The 17,043-nt window shown below is 37.2% G+C and overlaps 1 protein-coding gene across 1 annotated transcript in view; it reads right to left on the reverse strand.

Moving 5' to 3' along the window:
• PIK3C2G (phosphatidylinositol-4-phosphate 3-kinase catalytic subunit type 2 gamma) overlaps positions 1-17,043 on the reverse strand; it is a 242,508-nt gene that overhangs the window by 135,442 nt on the left and 90,023 nt on the right. The window contains exons 17-18 of the mRNA XM_015570075.1: positions 7,553-7,646; positions 3,806-3,900 (exon numbers count right to left, since the gene is read on the reverse strand). Of these exons, the coding sequence (XP_015425561.1) occupies positions 3,806-3,900; positions 7,553-7,646 (189 nt within the window). The remainder of the gene's footprint in view (positions 1-3,805; positions 3,901-7,552; positions 7,647-17,043) is intronic.

A 17,043-nucleotide genomic window follows, 5' to 3' on the forward strand; every position in this document is an offset into this window, starting at 1 on the left:
GCCCAGGCCAGGTGACTATGCTTTCAGAGAGCAATTCTCAGAGAAGAGGGGGTTGTCAAGTAGCAGTCAATAGTCATAGAAGCTATGAGATGGGTGCACCAGTCAGGTAGAGGGGATCTGGCTGAGGCACCCACAGTGCCTTTGAGAAGGCACTAGGGATTCCAGGCATGGGGAAATACTGAGAGCCTTAAAGGAATTTCTATAGATTCATGGCTTTGAGATATATACATATCTCAAAGCATCTCCTGAATTTCAGACCCTGGTGGGATTAGTATGCTGAAGAGTATGACATGGTGGCTACCATTAGCTAATCTATGGACTAAGAGTGGAAGTAGACAAAGATGTAGAAGTGTTAAGCTGGTGTGACTTGACTTCTGACAGAGTCACATAGAGTTTATTCAGAGGTACGATGTGGGAACAGTAATCAATCCAGGTGATGGCTGGGGAGGAGATCAGGGAAAGCTTCCCACATGATGTAACATCACAGCCAGCCTAGTCAGGGACCTTCATCAAGTTCTTTTCTTCCTATTTTATAATTTCCTGTGGCTGCCACACTAAATAACCACAAACTGGTGGCCTAAGCAACAGAAATTTATTCTCACAATTCGGGAGACCAGGAATCTGAAATCAAGATAAGGGTGTGCACCCTAGCTGGTTTTTCTCAGTGGTTAGAGCAGACTGAAGGGTTGTGGGTTCGATTCTGGTCAAGGCCACTTACCCAGGTTGCAGGCTCTATCCATGCCCCATTCGGGGCAAGTGCAAGAGGCAACCTATTGATGTGTTTCTCATATTAATGTTTCTCTCTCTCTGTATCTCCACTTCCACTCTCCCTTGTATTCTCTCTAAAAATCAATAGGGAAAATATCCTCGGGTAAGGATTAACAAAAACAAACAAATAAACAACAAAAAAAGATAGGGTGTGTTCCTCTCAAGGCTCTAGAAGAGAAAGTATTCTTTGCCTTTCTCAGCTTCTGGTGGCTCAAGACATTCCTTGGCTTCCAAGGCATCACTCCAATCATTACCTCCATCTCCACATGGCCCATTCTCTCTGTGTGTGTGTCTTCTCTTCTGTTTCTTATAACACTTGTCAATGGATTTATGACACACCCTGATAATCTAGGTTAATATAATCTCAATATATTTAATTTAATTATATCTTCAAAGATCCTTTTTCTAAATCGGGTCGAATTTACAAGTTCCTGTGGATACGTGGATAGCTTTTATGGGGACCCTATTAAATCCAATATCTCACTATCAGTTAAATTGTTCCCTATCCAAAATGGAAAGGGGCCTTGAGTTTCAGCTTCTATAATTAATTGTTATATGATGGGGAGAATGGTCTCCTAGATGTGAATCCAAAAGGTTATAGTTCCCAATTATAGCCACCTTTTTGACAACTAGGATTTAGGGCTTAAATCTTACAAATCCAAAGCTTATAATTAACTCCCTTTCCATGAAAAATAGGGGCAAGTCATCCTACATTCCCCCTTTTAGTGGAGGAGACGTGCGGTAACTCCAACTCAGTTTCTTTTTTCAGGAAGACCACACACAGTGATGCTAAGCATTAAGATGGTTTTCTGTCTAAGCCTATTTATTCACAATTCAGGATCTAATAAGGCAACCTTCTGATCAGGGGCAGTGGAAGTACTGGATGTGGGGAGAGTTATTTAGAAGGTATAGAGTTATGGATCTTGGTGAATAATTGGACATGATAATGGGAAACAGGGAAGATCCAGAGAAGAATACAAGACCTGGCCAAGATGAATCCAAGATGTTGGGTTTAGTGTTGAATATGCTGACTCTGAGAAAGTGGTAGCTCATTCAAATAGGAAACAAAATTATTAAACTGATGGCTGACAGATCTCCACCTTCTTAAATTATTACTATAAGGCATTGCTTTTTTTTTAATTAAAGAAAGATATATTGAGAATTTTTTAAAGTGTATCATGCTGGGTTTGAGCTTCATCTTTAAAGCTTTAACTAAACTTTCTACACACAGATAGTCTCTAAACATGATGCTATATATATATATGGCACATAGCATATGTACTTGAAGATGTGCTTTAATATAAGGAATTTTATTTCATGATTAGTATATTTGCTTGACTCTTATTTTTTCTTTAAGTTTTAAAAAGAAGTAGTTATTTTTAAATTTTCCTTTGTTTTCCTTTTCCTTTTCCATATTCTTACCAATTAAGCATTAAAATAAGCAGTTCATTTATAACTTATGTTCTTTTCTATTCCTTCCATCTTACTCTATTCTTAAACTAGTGAGAGGAGAAATGGGCTTTGTTATTGGTCTTACTCTTTTTCATAGGGTGAGATTTATACTTAGAAAGACTTTCTTCCTTGCTTCTTTGGAAACAGTGACATAATCGTATTGACTGTGAACTTACAAGTATGACATTGATTTACCACTTTGTTTGCACTCATTGTTACCTTTCAAATGACTCAACTTTTCACACCACTTTAACAGATGAAGAACTTACTAAGGTGGCACTAGTATTATAGCAATCAATGTGCTAGCTTGTATAAGTCTTTAATATTTTATTCTATTTTTTAAAAATGTCTTTCAAAAATTACATTTTATATACTTTTATATTTTCATTAAAATATTTAAATCAAGATTGTTATCTGGTCATGTTACTTTTTAATATGCTTTCATTTGAATGAACACAGGTTAAAACAAGGGGAGAGTAAAGTTTTAAGAGAAGTAAACATTAAGTTTAATTGAGTTCAAGCTTTAATATGATAGCAGAACATCACCAAGTGTATTCACATAACTTCCCTTAGCACCATAGTAGGTGACTGAAAAACTGAAGGGAATAAGAGTTCATTCAGAGCTTGACAAGAGTCTATTCAATGAGGGATCCACTGCTAGTCAATGTATCTAATGCCTCATTATACTGACACACTAGAGAAAAATGCTCTGCATTTTATATTGGGCATTTAAAATGAAAATGAATATCAAACCAAACATGCTATCTCTGCTTTGGCATGAAATAGTTGAGTCATTTTCATGGGAAGAGTGATGTTAACATGAGTAACTTCTTTGAAGCAGAAAAAAAATATTACTAAAAAATGATATTGACTTCTTTTTGTTTTAATTAAAGTTTTTCACTACCAATTGAAGCCAGTAAACAATGCCTGTCATACATATGTAAGGGCAAAAGATACATCCAATTTCTTCCTTAGGTCATTAAAACTTGTAATTATCTTTTTTCCTTTTTTTGGCTATGAAATTGAATGTGCAAATTTATGAATGAAAGAAAGGGTAGAAGAATAGCATCCAAAGCACATCATGTTTAATAAGATCAAGAGTATGTGATGTTGGGAGAAATTCTGATATCTCTAAAATGTCTGTTTCTACAATAATATTTCAAATGTATGCTTGAGGAAAAATTTAGTGCCCTAAGAAGAATATATAGAAAGAGTATATGTTGACCTTTAGATCCTACTGTTTATAACTAATATTGTATAGAAATTACTTTTAAACCATGTTATTCCAAAACATCCACAGCTTTATATTTTACATTGAAATCTCCCAATTAGCAGATATGACTGAAAATCTCCTTTGTGATTTAAAGCTATAGGAAAGGTACCATTCAAATTTAATATTTATATTGGATTTAAGCAACAGTACAGAAGGAAGATTTTGAAGATGACAGTTATGTCCATAAATACAAATAACCTTGCCAAATACTCAAATTTGGCTGAATTTTAACTGAAGGTTTATATCAATTACAAGGCCAAGGAATCTTCTACTTCTAAAAAAGGCATCATATCCTATCTTAGCTAATCTTACCAGTAAAGACGGTGGGCAATCTGGATGCTTTGCAATGAGCGGTGTAATAGGAGTTGCACTAGCGGACTTTCAAGGTTCCATTCAAACTTGATAGCCTGAAGTGAGAGAGAGAACCACTTTACTCTTGTTTGTCTCAGTGATAAAATTATAGCAGAATACAGAAGGACTTAAGAGGTTTGAGAAAAGACCAGGGAAATGTCATAAACATTTTAACAAAACGGTAATAATATATGTTGATAGCTTTATTTGCTGGTGCATCACTAATCACAGCGCACACACAGATCACACAGTTTAGGTGTGCAGTCTTGTTTCCTTTCCTTATGCATGCTTTAGTATCACAGGTAATAAATGAGAGCAGGTGGCTGGTAGAATTCAACCATGCCTCGGAGGAGAGTCCTGGCACAAAAATCTAATATCACAAACAATGCTCTGGATATAGACATGGCATTATTAGGCAACAGATATTTCTACCCCTTTGGAGATGTAATTAATGCACACCTAAAGCCTTCACTGAAATCACCAACCGATATATCAGAATCAACCTGCAGACCTTGAAGCTTTACATACAGGTTTGAAAGATGATTGTTGCCGCCGTAACTCACACACTCCCAAATTCTTTCCCTCTTCTCCACTGTGAACAACTCAGGTTTTCTAGAATACTCAACCTGTAGGAAAACACAGACCACGATGCAGCCCCTGATATCCTTAGAGACCTACCCAGACCTCCATCTGCACTGTGCGGGGGCCTCACCATCAATGTCAGTGCCTGGGCCCCAATATTGTCCCAAGAATCTGAATATTTTGCAAAAAGGAGAACCAGGTTCTCTTCAGAAAAATAAAAATATTCTTTCCTACTTGAGTGGCAAGACTTCTAACTTTAGTTGTTCAATTAGATCTCTCTCTCTCTCTCTCTCTCTCTCTCTCTTTCTTCAGAAAAATAAAAATATTCTTTCCTACTTGAGTGGCAAAACTTCTAACTTTAGTTCAATTAGCTCGCTCTCTCTCTCTCTCTCTCTCTCTCTCACACACACACACACACACACACACACACACACACACACTCAGTGTTTAAGCCAGGTTTTGTACCACAGTACAGACAGCAGAAAAAAGTTGTAAATCATTCATTCACACACATACCTGAAGAACCACCTTGATATGCCCACCATCCCCAAGGATGAGAAAGTTTATGAATTCCTAAGGAGTGAGGGTGATTTCACAGATGATTTCAGCACATTTGCATAAACTCCGGTAGCTGTCTGAATGCCTAACAGCCATAATGTATGTTGTCTTAAACTGTAGCTATGACCTTCATTAACTTACTTGCTAAAACTGGGCTGACTAGGTTCTGGGTTATGTTAATGCTCTAATAGTGAGCATATCCTGTCGGCATAGGAGCAGGAGAGATGCCTCAGAATTTATTTCCAGGTTTCTGTTATCAGCTTTCTCTTTAGGCTTCCCCATTATTTCTTCTTGAACCGAATAATTACTTGTTGATCTTGAATTGCCTTCTTTGTTTCCAAACTCCCTGCCTTGCTCTGTCTACTGGTACAATTTTCCCCTAAATCCTGCCTCATTGTCTAAGATATAGGCACTTTTTCTGGTGCCTATACATATCACATTATCATGAATCTATCTACAAGGTTATGACCTGTGTGTTGTATTACCTGGGTCTGTATCTTATTTGATTTCTAGCTATGAACCATACCTTCTATTTTCATTATGATCATAGAATCTTTTTTTATTGCTTTAATATAGCCTTTGTACTTCTAACAAGACAACACATGAAGTAACATGCTTTCATAAAGTGATCAATAGGGTACAATTTTCTTTATAACTTGGAAAGTTTTAAAATCAGGTCAGAGCATGGAAGTTTAAGGACAAACTCCACAACAAATGTTTTTATTTATTTATTGTTTTTATTAATCTCCACCTGAGGATATTTTCCCATTGATTTTTAGAGAGAGCAGAAAGGAGGGGGAGAGACATTGAGAGAGAGAGAAACATCGATGTGAGAGAGACACATCAAGTGGTTGCCTCCTGCACATGCCCTGACCAGGCTCAGGGATCGAGCCTGGAACTGAGGTACATGCCTTTGAGTGGAATCAAACCCAAGATCCTTCAGTCCGTAGCCTGACACTCTATCCACTGAGCCAAACCAGGTAGGGTCACAACAAATGTTTTTAAAATTCTTTCCAGTTTTTATTTATTTTATAGCCACATTATACACTTCATGGCCACCTCAAAACATTTTACAATATTCACTTTTAATTAGGAAATCATTACAACTTTACCTAATTGTACCTCTGTGCTTGTGCTATGCTGGATTCCATGTGCATCTTGTCTGAAGAATTTGGATTTGCAGGTGTATGGCTCTCAGTGATATTCCTGTTGCCAAGTGTGTTGGTTCAGATTGGGGCTTTCAAATGGGCTTAATCTTAACTTTTGTAAAAACTTACTTTTTTTAGTTGGGTGAGATATAACATGATGCCCATACTCAGGAGCTGTAAGATTAATGATATTTCTACACGTTGAATTAATCTTTATTTTCTCTATAGTATCCTGGCAAATCTAGGGAAGTAAACCTATAAGGATTAATATAAGTAATGATATGGTAGAGTTTTTTTCAAAACCAACTCTCTATGTAGTCTTCAAAGGAATGCATATTATTTTTGCAAAGTAATATGGTTTTCCAGCTTAATAATACAGGCATCCCCCATCAGGTTCAGAGTTTCCTTATCTTAAATGTTTAAAAGTGAAGGCATCTGGCATTTAAAATAGCTTGTAACTACAACCTGGCCTTTAAGATAAGAAAACACCTGAGTTAAAAAAAAAAAAAAAAAGCAAACAAACAAAGGCAAAAAACATAAAGACCACGATTTTGGATCCATTCAGCACTCACTATATAGTCAACTTGGAAAAAAATATTGTTCGTAGTTTGGATATTCAGTCATTTACAGGGTCATTTGTAAAACGTGTAATTGCTTATATTCCTAGGTAAGTTCATGTTTTTTTTCTAAAATTACTCCAACAACATTGTGATTTTTGATTCTGTCACTAAAATATATTCTCTATAGGAAAAATTTAGGAACTCCCTTATAACGCTACTTTTATAAGAATTATAATCAATTTAGAATACTCTAAGGCAGTGGTTTTCAACCTTGGCTGCACATTAGAATCATCTGGGAATCTTTTTAAAATCGTGATTTCTGAGCCTCATCCTCCGGAAATTCTGTTTCTTTGTTACTAATGTTGTGGCCCCACTCCATAACAAAGAAACAGAATTTCTGGAGGATGAGGCCCAGAAATCAGGATTTTAAAAAGATTCCCAGGTGATTCTAATGTACAGCCAAAGTTGAGAACCACTGCTCTAAGCGAAAGGCAAGAAATACAAAATTCTGAGGATCTGGCTAGCAAAAGGCTATTACTTATATAACACTTATTAACTTAATTTACATAGGTAAAAAAGACTTAATCACAAGCATATTTATTTTTTCCCAGTTTAATTAATAAGCGCATTTGCTTTTAAAAAAATCCTTTTTGGCTTTTACATACCTTTTTTGTAACTGTATGAGTTTTGGCTAGAGAATGTCTGCGGTTACCCATGTTGACATTTGAGCTATAATTTCTCCCTTTGGCTGGCCAAACTGCAATATCACTTCAAGTAGTCTATTGTTGATTCATCAGAAACTTTTAAAGAGAATTGTTAGCTAAAATCCTGGAATTGCTTGGCAACTCTGTTGTTCTTACCTGAACTAGCTGAGGGAGATAGTCCAGTAGTTCGTCATTCAGGAGGTTGTCTAATTGCTGAACTGCCACTTTACGAATTTCTTGATCTGGAAAACTAATACAAAGGAAATATATTTATTAAGCAGTTAATGGTATGGAATAATATATGAAAAATATCAGGGAAACAGAGAACAAATTTCATCCTCAGTGTATAAAATAAAATAATGGTCCCACAATCAATTAAGATACTAATAGTACCAAATAATTATTTTTCTACATTCTATATATCATGTCGATTACAGTAGAAAGTCCTTTTGACTAGATTTTGGAAACTTGAGTTTAAGTTAGATCCCCTTCCAGCTTTCTTGTCTATAAAATGTGGATGATAGTGATACCATTGTAATGAATCTAATTATTAATAACTGGAAAGGAGCAAAGGGAAGGTCAAATATTATAGGCTTGCCCAGAAAAGTCTGGATGGCATAGGGAAGATAGTTTGACTGACCTGTCAGTCAGACTTGGGAATAGGTCATTGGCCAGAGTAGGCCTGGCCACTGCAAGCATGGGAAGATAGGACATACTTACACCCTTAAGCAAAGAAGTTCTCTCTCCTGGTTCCCCTAGGATTCTTGTGACTCTTGTTGTAGGGTTGTGCTCTCTTGGGTCCCCTGCATTCACCCATACGGCTCACAGCCATGTGGTCCCCATACACAATGAACAAGTGGACGACAACTAGTCTGATGCTACATGGGACCCAGCTCCACCCATGGAATGGAAACTCTGGACATTGGCTTTGCTTTTAGCTGTTCAGGCACCATATGTGCCATGCCCACCATGGTTAGGGTGAACCTGAAGGGGTGGTGGTGAAGGATTAAAGAAGGCAGACAAGAGAATACAGCTGGGACTAGGTGGGACGCTGCTCTCGGATGGAGAGACAGAGCCACAGCCTGAAGCTGAGTCTTTATTTTATAGCCAGATTCCATGAGGCAAAGTAAGGGCGTGGTCAAGATGTTTACAATGTTCTTGTGGGTTTCGAATCTACTCAGTTATATGCACCTGCTTTGTTTTGGCGCACCTCCCGCAGCCCACCTCACTTAGCCAACTGGGACCACAGGTTCAGATTGTAAAGTCAACTTACAACTGTAGCCTGTGGCTATAATTGTGCTGGGAGGCTCTGCCCTCCAAACTGGGACTTGCACGTGGCTTTGCCACGAGAGGACAGTGCCCTCTCAGTCCGAGGCTTGAACCTGTCCAAATGTTGTAGCCGCTCTCCACAAATCCCCAGCTGCACATCTTCTAGGACTGGATTAAGGGAAATGGGACTTTAGAAACTGAGGGATGTAATTGCATGAAAATAAAGCTTTCTACCACCTCTCACTCTCCTGTGGAGGCCTCTGGAATGCTTATTCCAGCGGTACCCCAGGAATCCCACTCCCACTAGCAACAAAGGCCATCCATACATTTCTGCGATAATAATAGGACATCTAACATCTTTTCTAAAATAGTATGCAAATCTTTGCTTATAATTTAGCCATGCATTTATTAAATAAAGTATTACCAGCTGGAGACCTGATAGTTTATATGATTACTAACGGAATACATTTGAATGAGTTTGGCCAGATTATAATGAAAATTAGAAATCTAAAGCACTTTATAATAAATAAAAATAATTTAATAAGGCTAACTCTTACTAGAACAGGAGTTCTTGAGGGAAACTGTACCTTATTCATTTTAGGACTGCAGATGCCTCTGGTAAGATTTAGCACTCATTAGACACTTAATAAATGTGTGTTATTGAACTAAATTTATGGAGGTATTTAGCATTTGAAACACTATTTCAAATACAATTTATCCTCAAATGGGCTCCTCAGGTTGCCATTATCTTGTCCCATCAGCAGAGTTAGATTCAATTATCTCCAAGAGCCTGGAAGTGCCTAGAGATAACTTTTTGCACCATCTTGCTTTGACAAGATTTTGACATACTGCTTTGACATGATTAAAAAGAACTGAGCTTTTATTAGAACAATTAATTGTAAATAAATACATTTTCAGGAAAAATAGGCATAATTTAAAATTCCAAGGGCTATTTATAGTAACTCATTGGAAAACAGAGAAATGAATAAACAAATAAACAACCCCCCCTCCCCCGAATCACTTTGAATGATTTTTTTTTTCAATCTGTCAGGTAAGAACTTTGAAGATTGGCTCCCAATACTGGGGAGGTCGGAAAGCTTTAAAGTCTTTAATATCCAGTCTTTGTTCAGCATATGAGGTTACTGAAGGGTGAAATGAATACTATGCAGCTCCAGTGTAAAGGAAAAAATGGTATTACTCAGTATCTCTCAACTCTCCTTAACAATAGTTTGAAATGTAATGTTTAAACAGGTTACATATTTTTCCTTCATTTAAACTGAGCATTTTAATCGCAACAAGAATTTCACTTGCAAGGCTATTCACTCAAAACCCTTGTTTCTGACCTGCAAATACAGTTCCAATAATTATCTTTCTTTGAACATTCTGGCAATGAGACCTAGTGAGAACTGTAGTGCGGACGCATCTCAAGAAGTACCACACAGGTCGGAAGATCTCCGTGTAGCATCAAACACAGCTGGAGAGCAGAAAGAGAGTAATAAAAATGCAAAGCTAGAGGACTGTGAGCTGGTCTTAGCACGCTAAGACTTCATTTTCTCCTAACTAAATGTGATTCACTCTAATTTATTGCTCTCAATTTCTAAACCATTTGTCTGAAGCTTGCGGGCATCAAGGTCAGTGTGAGGACGTTTGAAGCCTTAGAGGGAATAGTTACTTGGTACATTTTGTTGCCTTAAGTGATGACTTAGGTAGATACAAGACACTCAGGTTTTCTTGTGTGCCTATGTTATCTTATTGATATGAATAACAAAAAATGAAAAGCAGCAAAAACAAAACTCTGATGAATACTATACCTCTAATTATGTATTTATTTCCAAATACCAAAGTGTAAACTCCATGAAATCAGATTTTTTTTGCCTTATTTGTTCATTGATATGTCCCCAATGCTTACAGATTGGTGGGCATGCCTACATATTTGTTTGAAGAATATCCAAACTGAATGGATTGTCTATCTACCTCAAACATCTCTGTTTCCAGACTTTTCATTTGTAGTCTGTGTTATCATCTTTTCCCAATCATGTAGGTCTAAAAGTGTGAGGTACTTCCCCTCTGTATGCCCTTCTCATTAAATTTTTTCCTCCTTTCCATCTGGCAAAATTCTATTCATCATTGTAGTAAAAGCTCAAGCATCAATTTACCTGCAAAGCTGTGATAGCCACTTTGTATACCTGTAGAGTTGATCATGTCCTTTTCTATGCGGTTTTATATTATGTACATGGTTGAAGGCTGGCTCATTCATTCATTAATTCTAGTGTTTGCACAGATGAATAAAAGTTTGTGGAGTTGATAATGACCTTTTATCTTGATATCTCATTAGTTGCTAAGTTTTGTTGACTTTTCCATTCTATTCTATTCTGTTCTATTCTATTCTATTCTATTCTATTCTATTCTATTCTATTCTATTCTATTCATCATGCCTGATTTTCGTTTCTTCTGCAACTGTCTAGTCTAGGTAATAATTATCTCTTGCTGGTACAAAAGTTTTTCATAGTAATATCTTATAAAATTTCTTAATTTATTTGTAAGTTTATTTGTCATAAAACATTGAATGGTTTGCTACTTCCACTGTGTCTCTTTCAGGCCCATGTAAATATTCAAGGCCAGCTGAACACTTCAGATTTTTCTACTCCTGTAATACTGCATAAACTGCTCTGGCTCACTGGGATGATATTTTTACTCTGAAAATGCCATGTGAATTCTCACATCTGTGAGCACTGTAACTTTCACTGGGAATATCCTCCTTTTTCTTCTTAAAGTTCTATTCCTCATTCAAAATGGGGACCAAATACTCTTAAGGTAAGGATCCCAATCTTTAGTCATCCATTTTCTGAACTCTAAGGGCCATTTACTAGATGACTCCATGGTCACTTAGGGTATGCTAGTGTGCATTAGGGTTTACCTTTTTATAGATGTATCATCATTCCTCAACTAGTGAATAAATCAACTGAGAATAAGGATTGTTTCATCTTCTATTTTTATGCCTAGGATTTAGTACCATTCTTCAGACATGCATTGATTTTAATATAATAAATAAAATCATATTATGAAGTCCCTTTTATTTTTTGCTGCGCTCTAATTTACATAGATAGCAATAGGTATAATTCCACAAACACCACTTATATAAATTCTAGATTTCCCCTCCTCCCCATTTACATGGTAAGAGAAAAACAAACCTGAACACAGTGAAAAAATAATATTTATATTTTTTCAGACTCCTTCAGGAACAACCTCCCCACCTCCAAAAAATACCTCACAACCTCATGACATCTGCATAGTATAATCCAAAAGAAAAATTATATATTTGTATCAATATGTAAAAATGCTGGAAAGAATGATTTTGCACCTTGATGGAAAGGGATGTATCTTTTATTCGCTACTGTTGTTTGAAGTTCAGAAAGAAATCGGGAGGAAAATTGCTAAGAAACTAACTAACCACATGACATCCTGAGATGTGACTAAGGCCTAACAGCATTAAAGCACATCCAAATATAACTCGCATTTGACTATTTTAGAAAGAGTTGGCCACATTAAAAGAGACTGGCAGAGTTAGTGAAGTTCCTGGGAAATGGGCTTTTTCATACATTGCTGGCAATATATAGCAACATGAATTAAAAAAGAAATCTTTAAAATGTGCTTATTCCTTTTCTAGCAATTTTACTTTGGTGAATTTATCCTAAGAAAATAATCAGAGATGTGGGTGAGAATATGTGTATATATGCAAAACTGGCAATGATAGAAACGTCTAAAAATAAAAAGTTAAATATCAATGACCAGGCAATAGAATATATGCAGTCATTAAAATATTAAATGAATATTTAATGATATAAAACAAGCATGTCAAACTCAAAGGCTAACATGGGACAAATAAACAAGGTTTAAGTTTATGTGGGCTGCAAAAAAACAAAAGCTTCAATTTTCATAAAAACGTAGGTTTATTTAGCTAAAGACATGCTGAATACAAAGGGCTGAAATAAATGAGTAATTGTTAGCATAAAATAATAGAAAATTTTAATAAAAATTAATATTTTTCTTGAACATTAACCTACCAGACACTGAATAACTGCACAAATTAATAAGTGTGACACAAATAAACCTATTTTTCTTCTCTGAAAGTGAAATATTTCCTGTTGTGCACACCAAACAAGTCAGTACAAGACTAATGACGTGGCAATCGGCTGCTAAAATATTCGCTGCTAGTATTAGTGGAGAGAAATGGTGCGCCTGTGCATAAGGCGAGTAAGGGAAATGAATGCAACACGATTATAGTAATCAGTCATTAGCGAACGTTGTAGTTTGTTATTCATAATTATATATAACAGGATATTGTAAAAATTAAGTTACAAGATTTTTATTAAACATTACTTACATACTGTTATATTGGCTGGGCCGCAAAATATTCATTGTGGGCAGCATGTGGCCCACGGGCTGCAAGTTTGACATGCTTGATATAAAACAATATGAAAATAGTATACAAAGGATCAAAATGTTAATACCAAATAATTGAGTAGACGTTTCATGGGATAACTATAGTTTTCTTTTCTAAGCTTAAAGTTTATCAGTTACTAAACATATCTTTAAAAGCCCAGCCATTCAACTTTTTATGAAAATTTTTTATCTGATAAAAGAGCAATATGCAAATTGACCATCACTCCAACAACACAAGATGGCTGCCCCCATGTGGTCAAAGAGGGCTACCATAAGATGCCCAGCAGGGGAGGGCAGTTGGGGAAGATCAGGCCTGCAGGGGAAGGCAGCAAGAGAGGACCAAGCCTGCAGGGGAGGGCAGTTGGGGGGACCAGGCCAGCAGGGGAGGGCAGTTGGGGGGACCAGGCCAGCAGCAGGAGGGCAGTTGCGGGCAATTGAACCAGCAGGGGAGCAGTTAGGTGTTGATCACGCTGGCAGGGGAGTGGTTAGGGGCTGATCAGGCTGGCAGGCAGAAGCAGTTAGGGGCAATCAGGCAGGCAGGCAGGTGAATGGTTGGGAGCCAGCAGTCCTGAATTGTGAGAGGGATGTCTAACTGCCCATTGAGGCCTGATCCTACACCGGGCAATTAGGATCCCTAAACGAGCAGTCAGAAATCCCTTGAGGGGTTCCAGATTGGAGAGGGTGCAGGCTAGGCTGAGGGACATACCCTCCCTGCCCCGGCCCCCCAACCCCCATGCACGAATTTCATGCACCAGGTCTCTAGTATTAATAATGGAAAATTCATTAACAGTAGAAGAAAGCTCCCAACTATATGTCCTTTTTCTAAAAATATATTTTATTGATTTTTTACAGAGAGGAAGGGAGAGGGATAGAGAGTTAGAAACATCGATGAGAGAGAAACATAGATTCAGCTGCTTCCTGCACACCCCCGACTGGGGATGTGCCCGCAACCAAGGTACATGCCTCTGACCGGAATCGAACCCGGGACCCCTCAGTCCGCAGGCCGATGCTCCATCCACTAAGCCAAACAGGTTAGGGCTCAACTATATGTCCTTTTAAGAATGCAAATCATTGTGTGAAAGAATAAGAATTATATTATTAAGTCGACTTAGAATATTCCATTAACATAATAGGCCCAAAAGAGAACTTTTCCTCTGCAGAATTTATGTTTAATAACTTTTCATGGCTCTGAACTTAGCCATAGATCAATGGACAAAGATGTTCCACAAATCCTGGCATTCTGTCTGTGTCCTGTTGTCTGAAACTATTTAAACATGCTTTAGGGATATAGCTGTTGGCATTTCATGCTTAGTAACTTGTTCCTCAATAAGGTGAGGGCCACTCATATTAGTTCTCTGACTATGGTGTGATATTTTCAGACTTAAATGTCATATATAACAGAAGCGCTGCAACCTATTTTGAATTTTCCACAGGCCAGATATTTGTACTTTCCAACAACCAGGTTTTCTTGACAAATACATGTAATTCCTGCCAATAAACCGGGTGCCACCCCTAGGCTATTCTGATCACTTCGTTACTGTAATTACTCTAGGCATGGACATTACCTCTTGAGTCTGGAGAAAAAGCAAAATTACTGTTAGAAGATTCATTAGGCTGATATCGACCAGGTATCATTTATTTACAATTATAAAAGACTAGAGGCCCAGTGCCCTCTCACAGTCCAGGAACCCTTGAGGGATGTCCACCTGTCATCAGTCAGACATCCTTAGTGCTGCGAAGGAGGCAGGAGAGGCTCCTGTAACCACCCCTGAGCTCTCAGCCATCAGCCTGGCTTGTGGCTGAGTGGAGCTCCCCCTGTGGAAGCTCACTGACCACCAGGGGGCAGCTCCTGCATTGAGCATCTGCCCCCTAGTGGTCAGTGCATGTCATAGTGACTGGTTATTCTCTGCCATTAGGGTCAATTTGCATATTACCCTTTTATTATATAGGATTTCCTTATAATCAATCAAAAATAGATGATTTACAATGTAATAAATGAATATCTATCTAGTTTGATCAATTAAAAAGAAATAAGGTCAGCCCTGGGCAGGTGGCTCAGTTGGTCATCCTGTAAATCAAAAGGTTGCCAGTTTGATTCCTGGTCAGAGCACATACCTAGGTTGCAGGTTCAATCCCCAGTCAGGGCACATATGGGAGGCAACCAATTGAGGGTCATTTCTCATATTGATGTTTTTCTCTCCTTTACTCTCCCTCTCTAAAATAATAAATTAAAAATATATATATTGAGTGAGGATTAAAAACAAATACAAGGTCGATAAAATTCCATTACTTGTTGGGGAAGAGATTACATCAAGTGCAATAAATTTTTATTTATAATGAAAAAAATTTTAGGCTTAATAAGAGTTCAAGTATTCAGTTTTTGGGGACACCCTGTATTTATCAACTCGTTTACAAGATACTTCTATGAAAAATAGCTGTATTGTCAACAACAAAGAAAATACTCAGTGAGAAGAGCAATATTATTTTACATTTTTGCAAATCTCTTCAGTGCCTGGCTTAATAGGAGACAGCTGGATTCTCTTGTCTGTTTCTGCATTAAACCTGCTGCAGTGCAGCCTCTGGAAATTCTACTCAGCACTCATGAGTAAACAAGTGTGACAGAGGCAAATGACATCTTAGAATTATTACAAAAACAGTTTTGATCTTTGGCACCACTGTAAGCGTGTTGGGGACCACAAACCACACTTTGAGACCCTGTACAACATAGTTTTGGCATGTGTCATTGTTGTGGGGCCATCCGTCAAGGAATCGGCCCTGTGGATTGTTACTGAGATAGCAGCACACCAACCTAATTTTTTCCCAAGCAAATATAAAAATAAAAATAAATAAAAAATATATGGCTTTGAACTCATCTGAGAAACACTGAGATTAGGGAATTGTCATTCCTCTTCTCTTCCCTTAAATATTTACAATTTCTCTCATCTCTGAGGGCCATGGGAATATCACAGAAGACTCAGACAAGCTTCAACAAGGCCAGTGGAGTCGAGAAATGAAATTGCCACAGAAAAATACATCTTTCAATTTCTTCTGTTTGACTTACTATTTTGTAATTTCTAATCCTTTATTTTCTCCCATATCATAGTTTTTCTATTTTTTCCTTCCTTGTCTAGGTTGAAAAACGATCTAGGGTCAATATCTTACTCAAAGAACTTTTAAAGTGATGGGTGAAAGCCAAATAGGATGTAACGAGAGTTGACCTTTAAAAAAAGCAACTTTGAGTAAACTGAAAAGCAAAGCAATCCGAGATTAAGCAAAAGTGAAACAGAAATGTCAGACTTCAGAATCCATAGTAAGAATTCACAGAAGCTGTGAAGCTACTCACAGTTAAAAGCTCCAATGTCAAGTTTGAATTATAAAACTACCAGACGTGCAGAACTGTTTCTCCAACAAGCTTTGAGTCTGATGGTACACTCTGCATCAGCTTTGAAGAAAAATGTTAATCTGACTACCTTTGCTATTTTTCTAATACTAAAATGATCTGATGTGACAAAAGAATTTTTTTTCTAGAAAATGTGGTGAATAAAGATTCTTTAGGATCATTGTAAACTTTTATCTACTGAATAATTCATGTCCCTTCAAGGATTTTCACTGATTATAGAATATCAGAATCCACTCAAATTTGGAGATCTGGTTCAACCTCATGATTACACAATGAAGAAACTGAAATTCAAAGCGTTTGAGCTATTTGCCCAAGGCCAGTTGTTGGTGGCACCGAAATTAAAACACAAATGTCCAGAATACTAGGCAAGTGGGCTTTCTGCAATACTTTCAGCAAGGCCTTTTTATCTTTTGACTAGACACTTTCATATATGGTTATATAAAACCCATAAGTCTATCTGGGATGCACTATTTATTTTACTGCACTCTAAATGGTTCTCTAGGGACCATAATAGTGATCAGTACATAATAGAAAC

This window comes from Myotis davidii, unplaced genomic scaffold (genome assembly GCF_000327345.1).
Source record: "Myotis davidii unplaced genomic scaffold, ASM32734v1 scaffold346, whole genome shotgun sequence".
NCBI classification, from domain to species: domain Eukaryota; kingdom Metazoa; phylum Chordata; class Mammalia; order Chiroptera; family Vespertilionidae; genus Myotis; species Myotis davidii.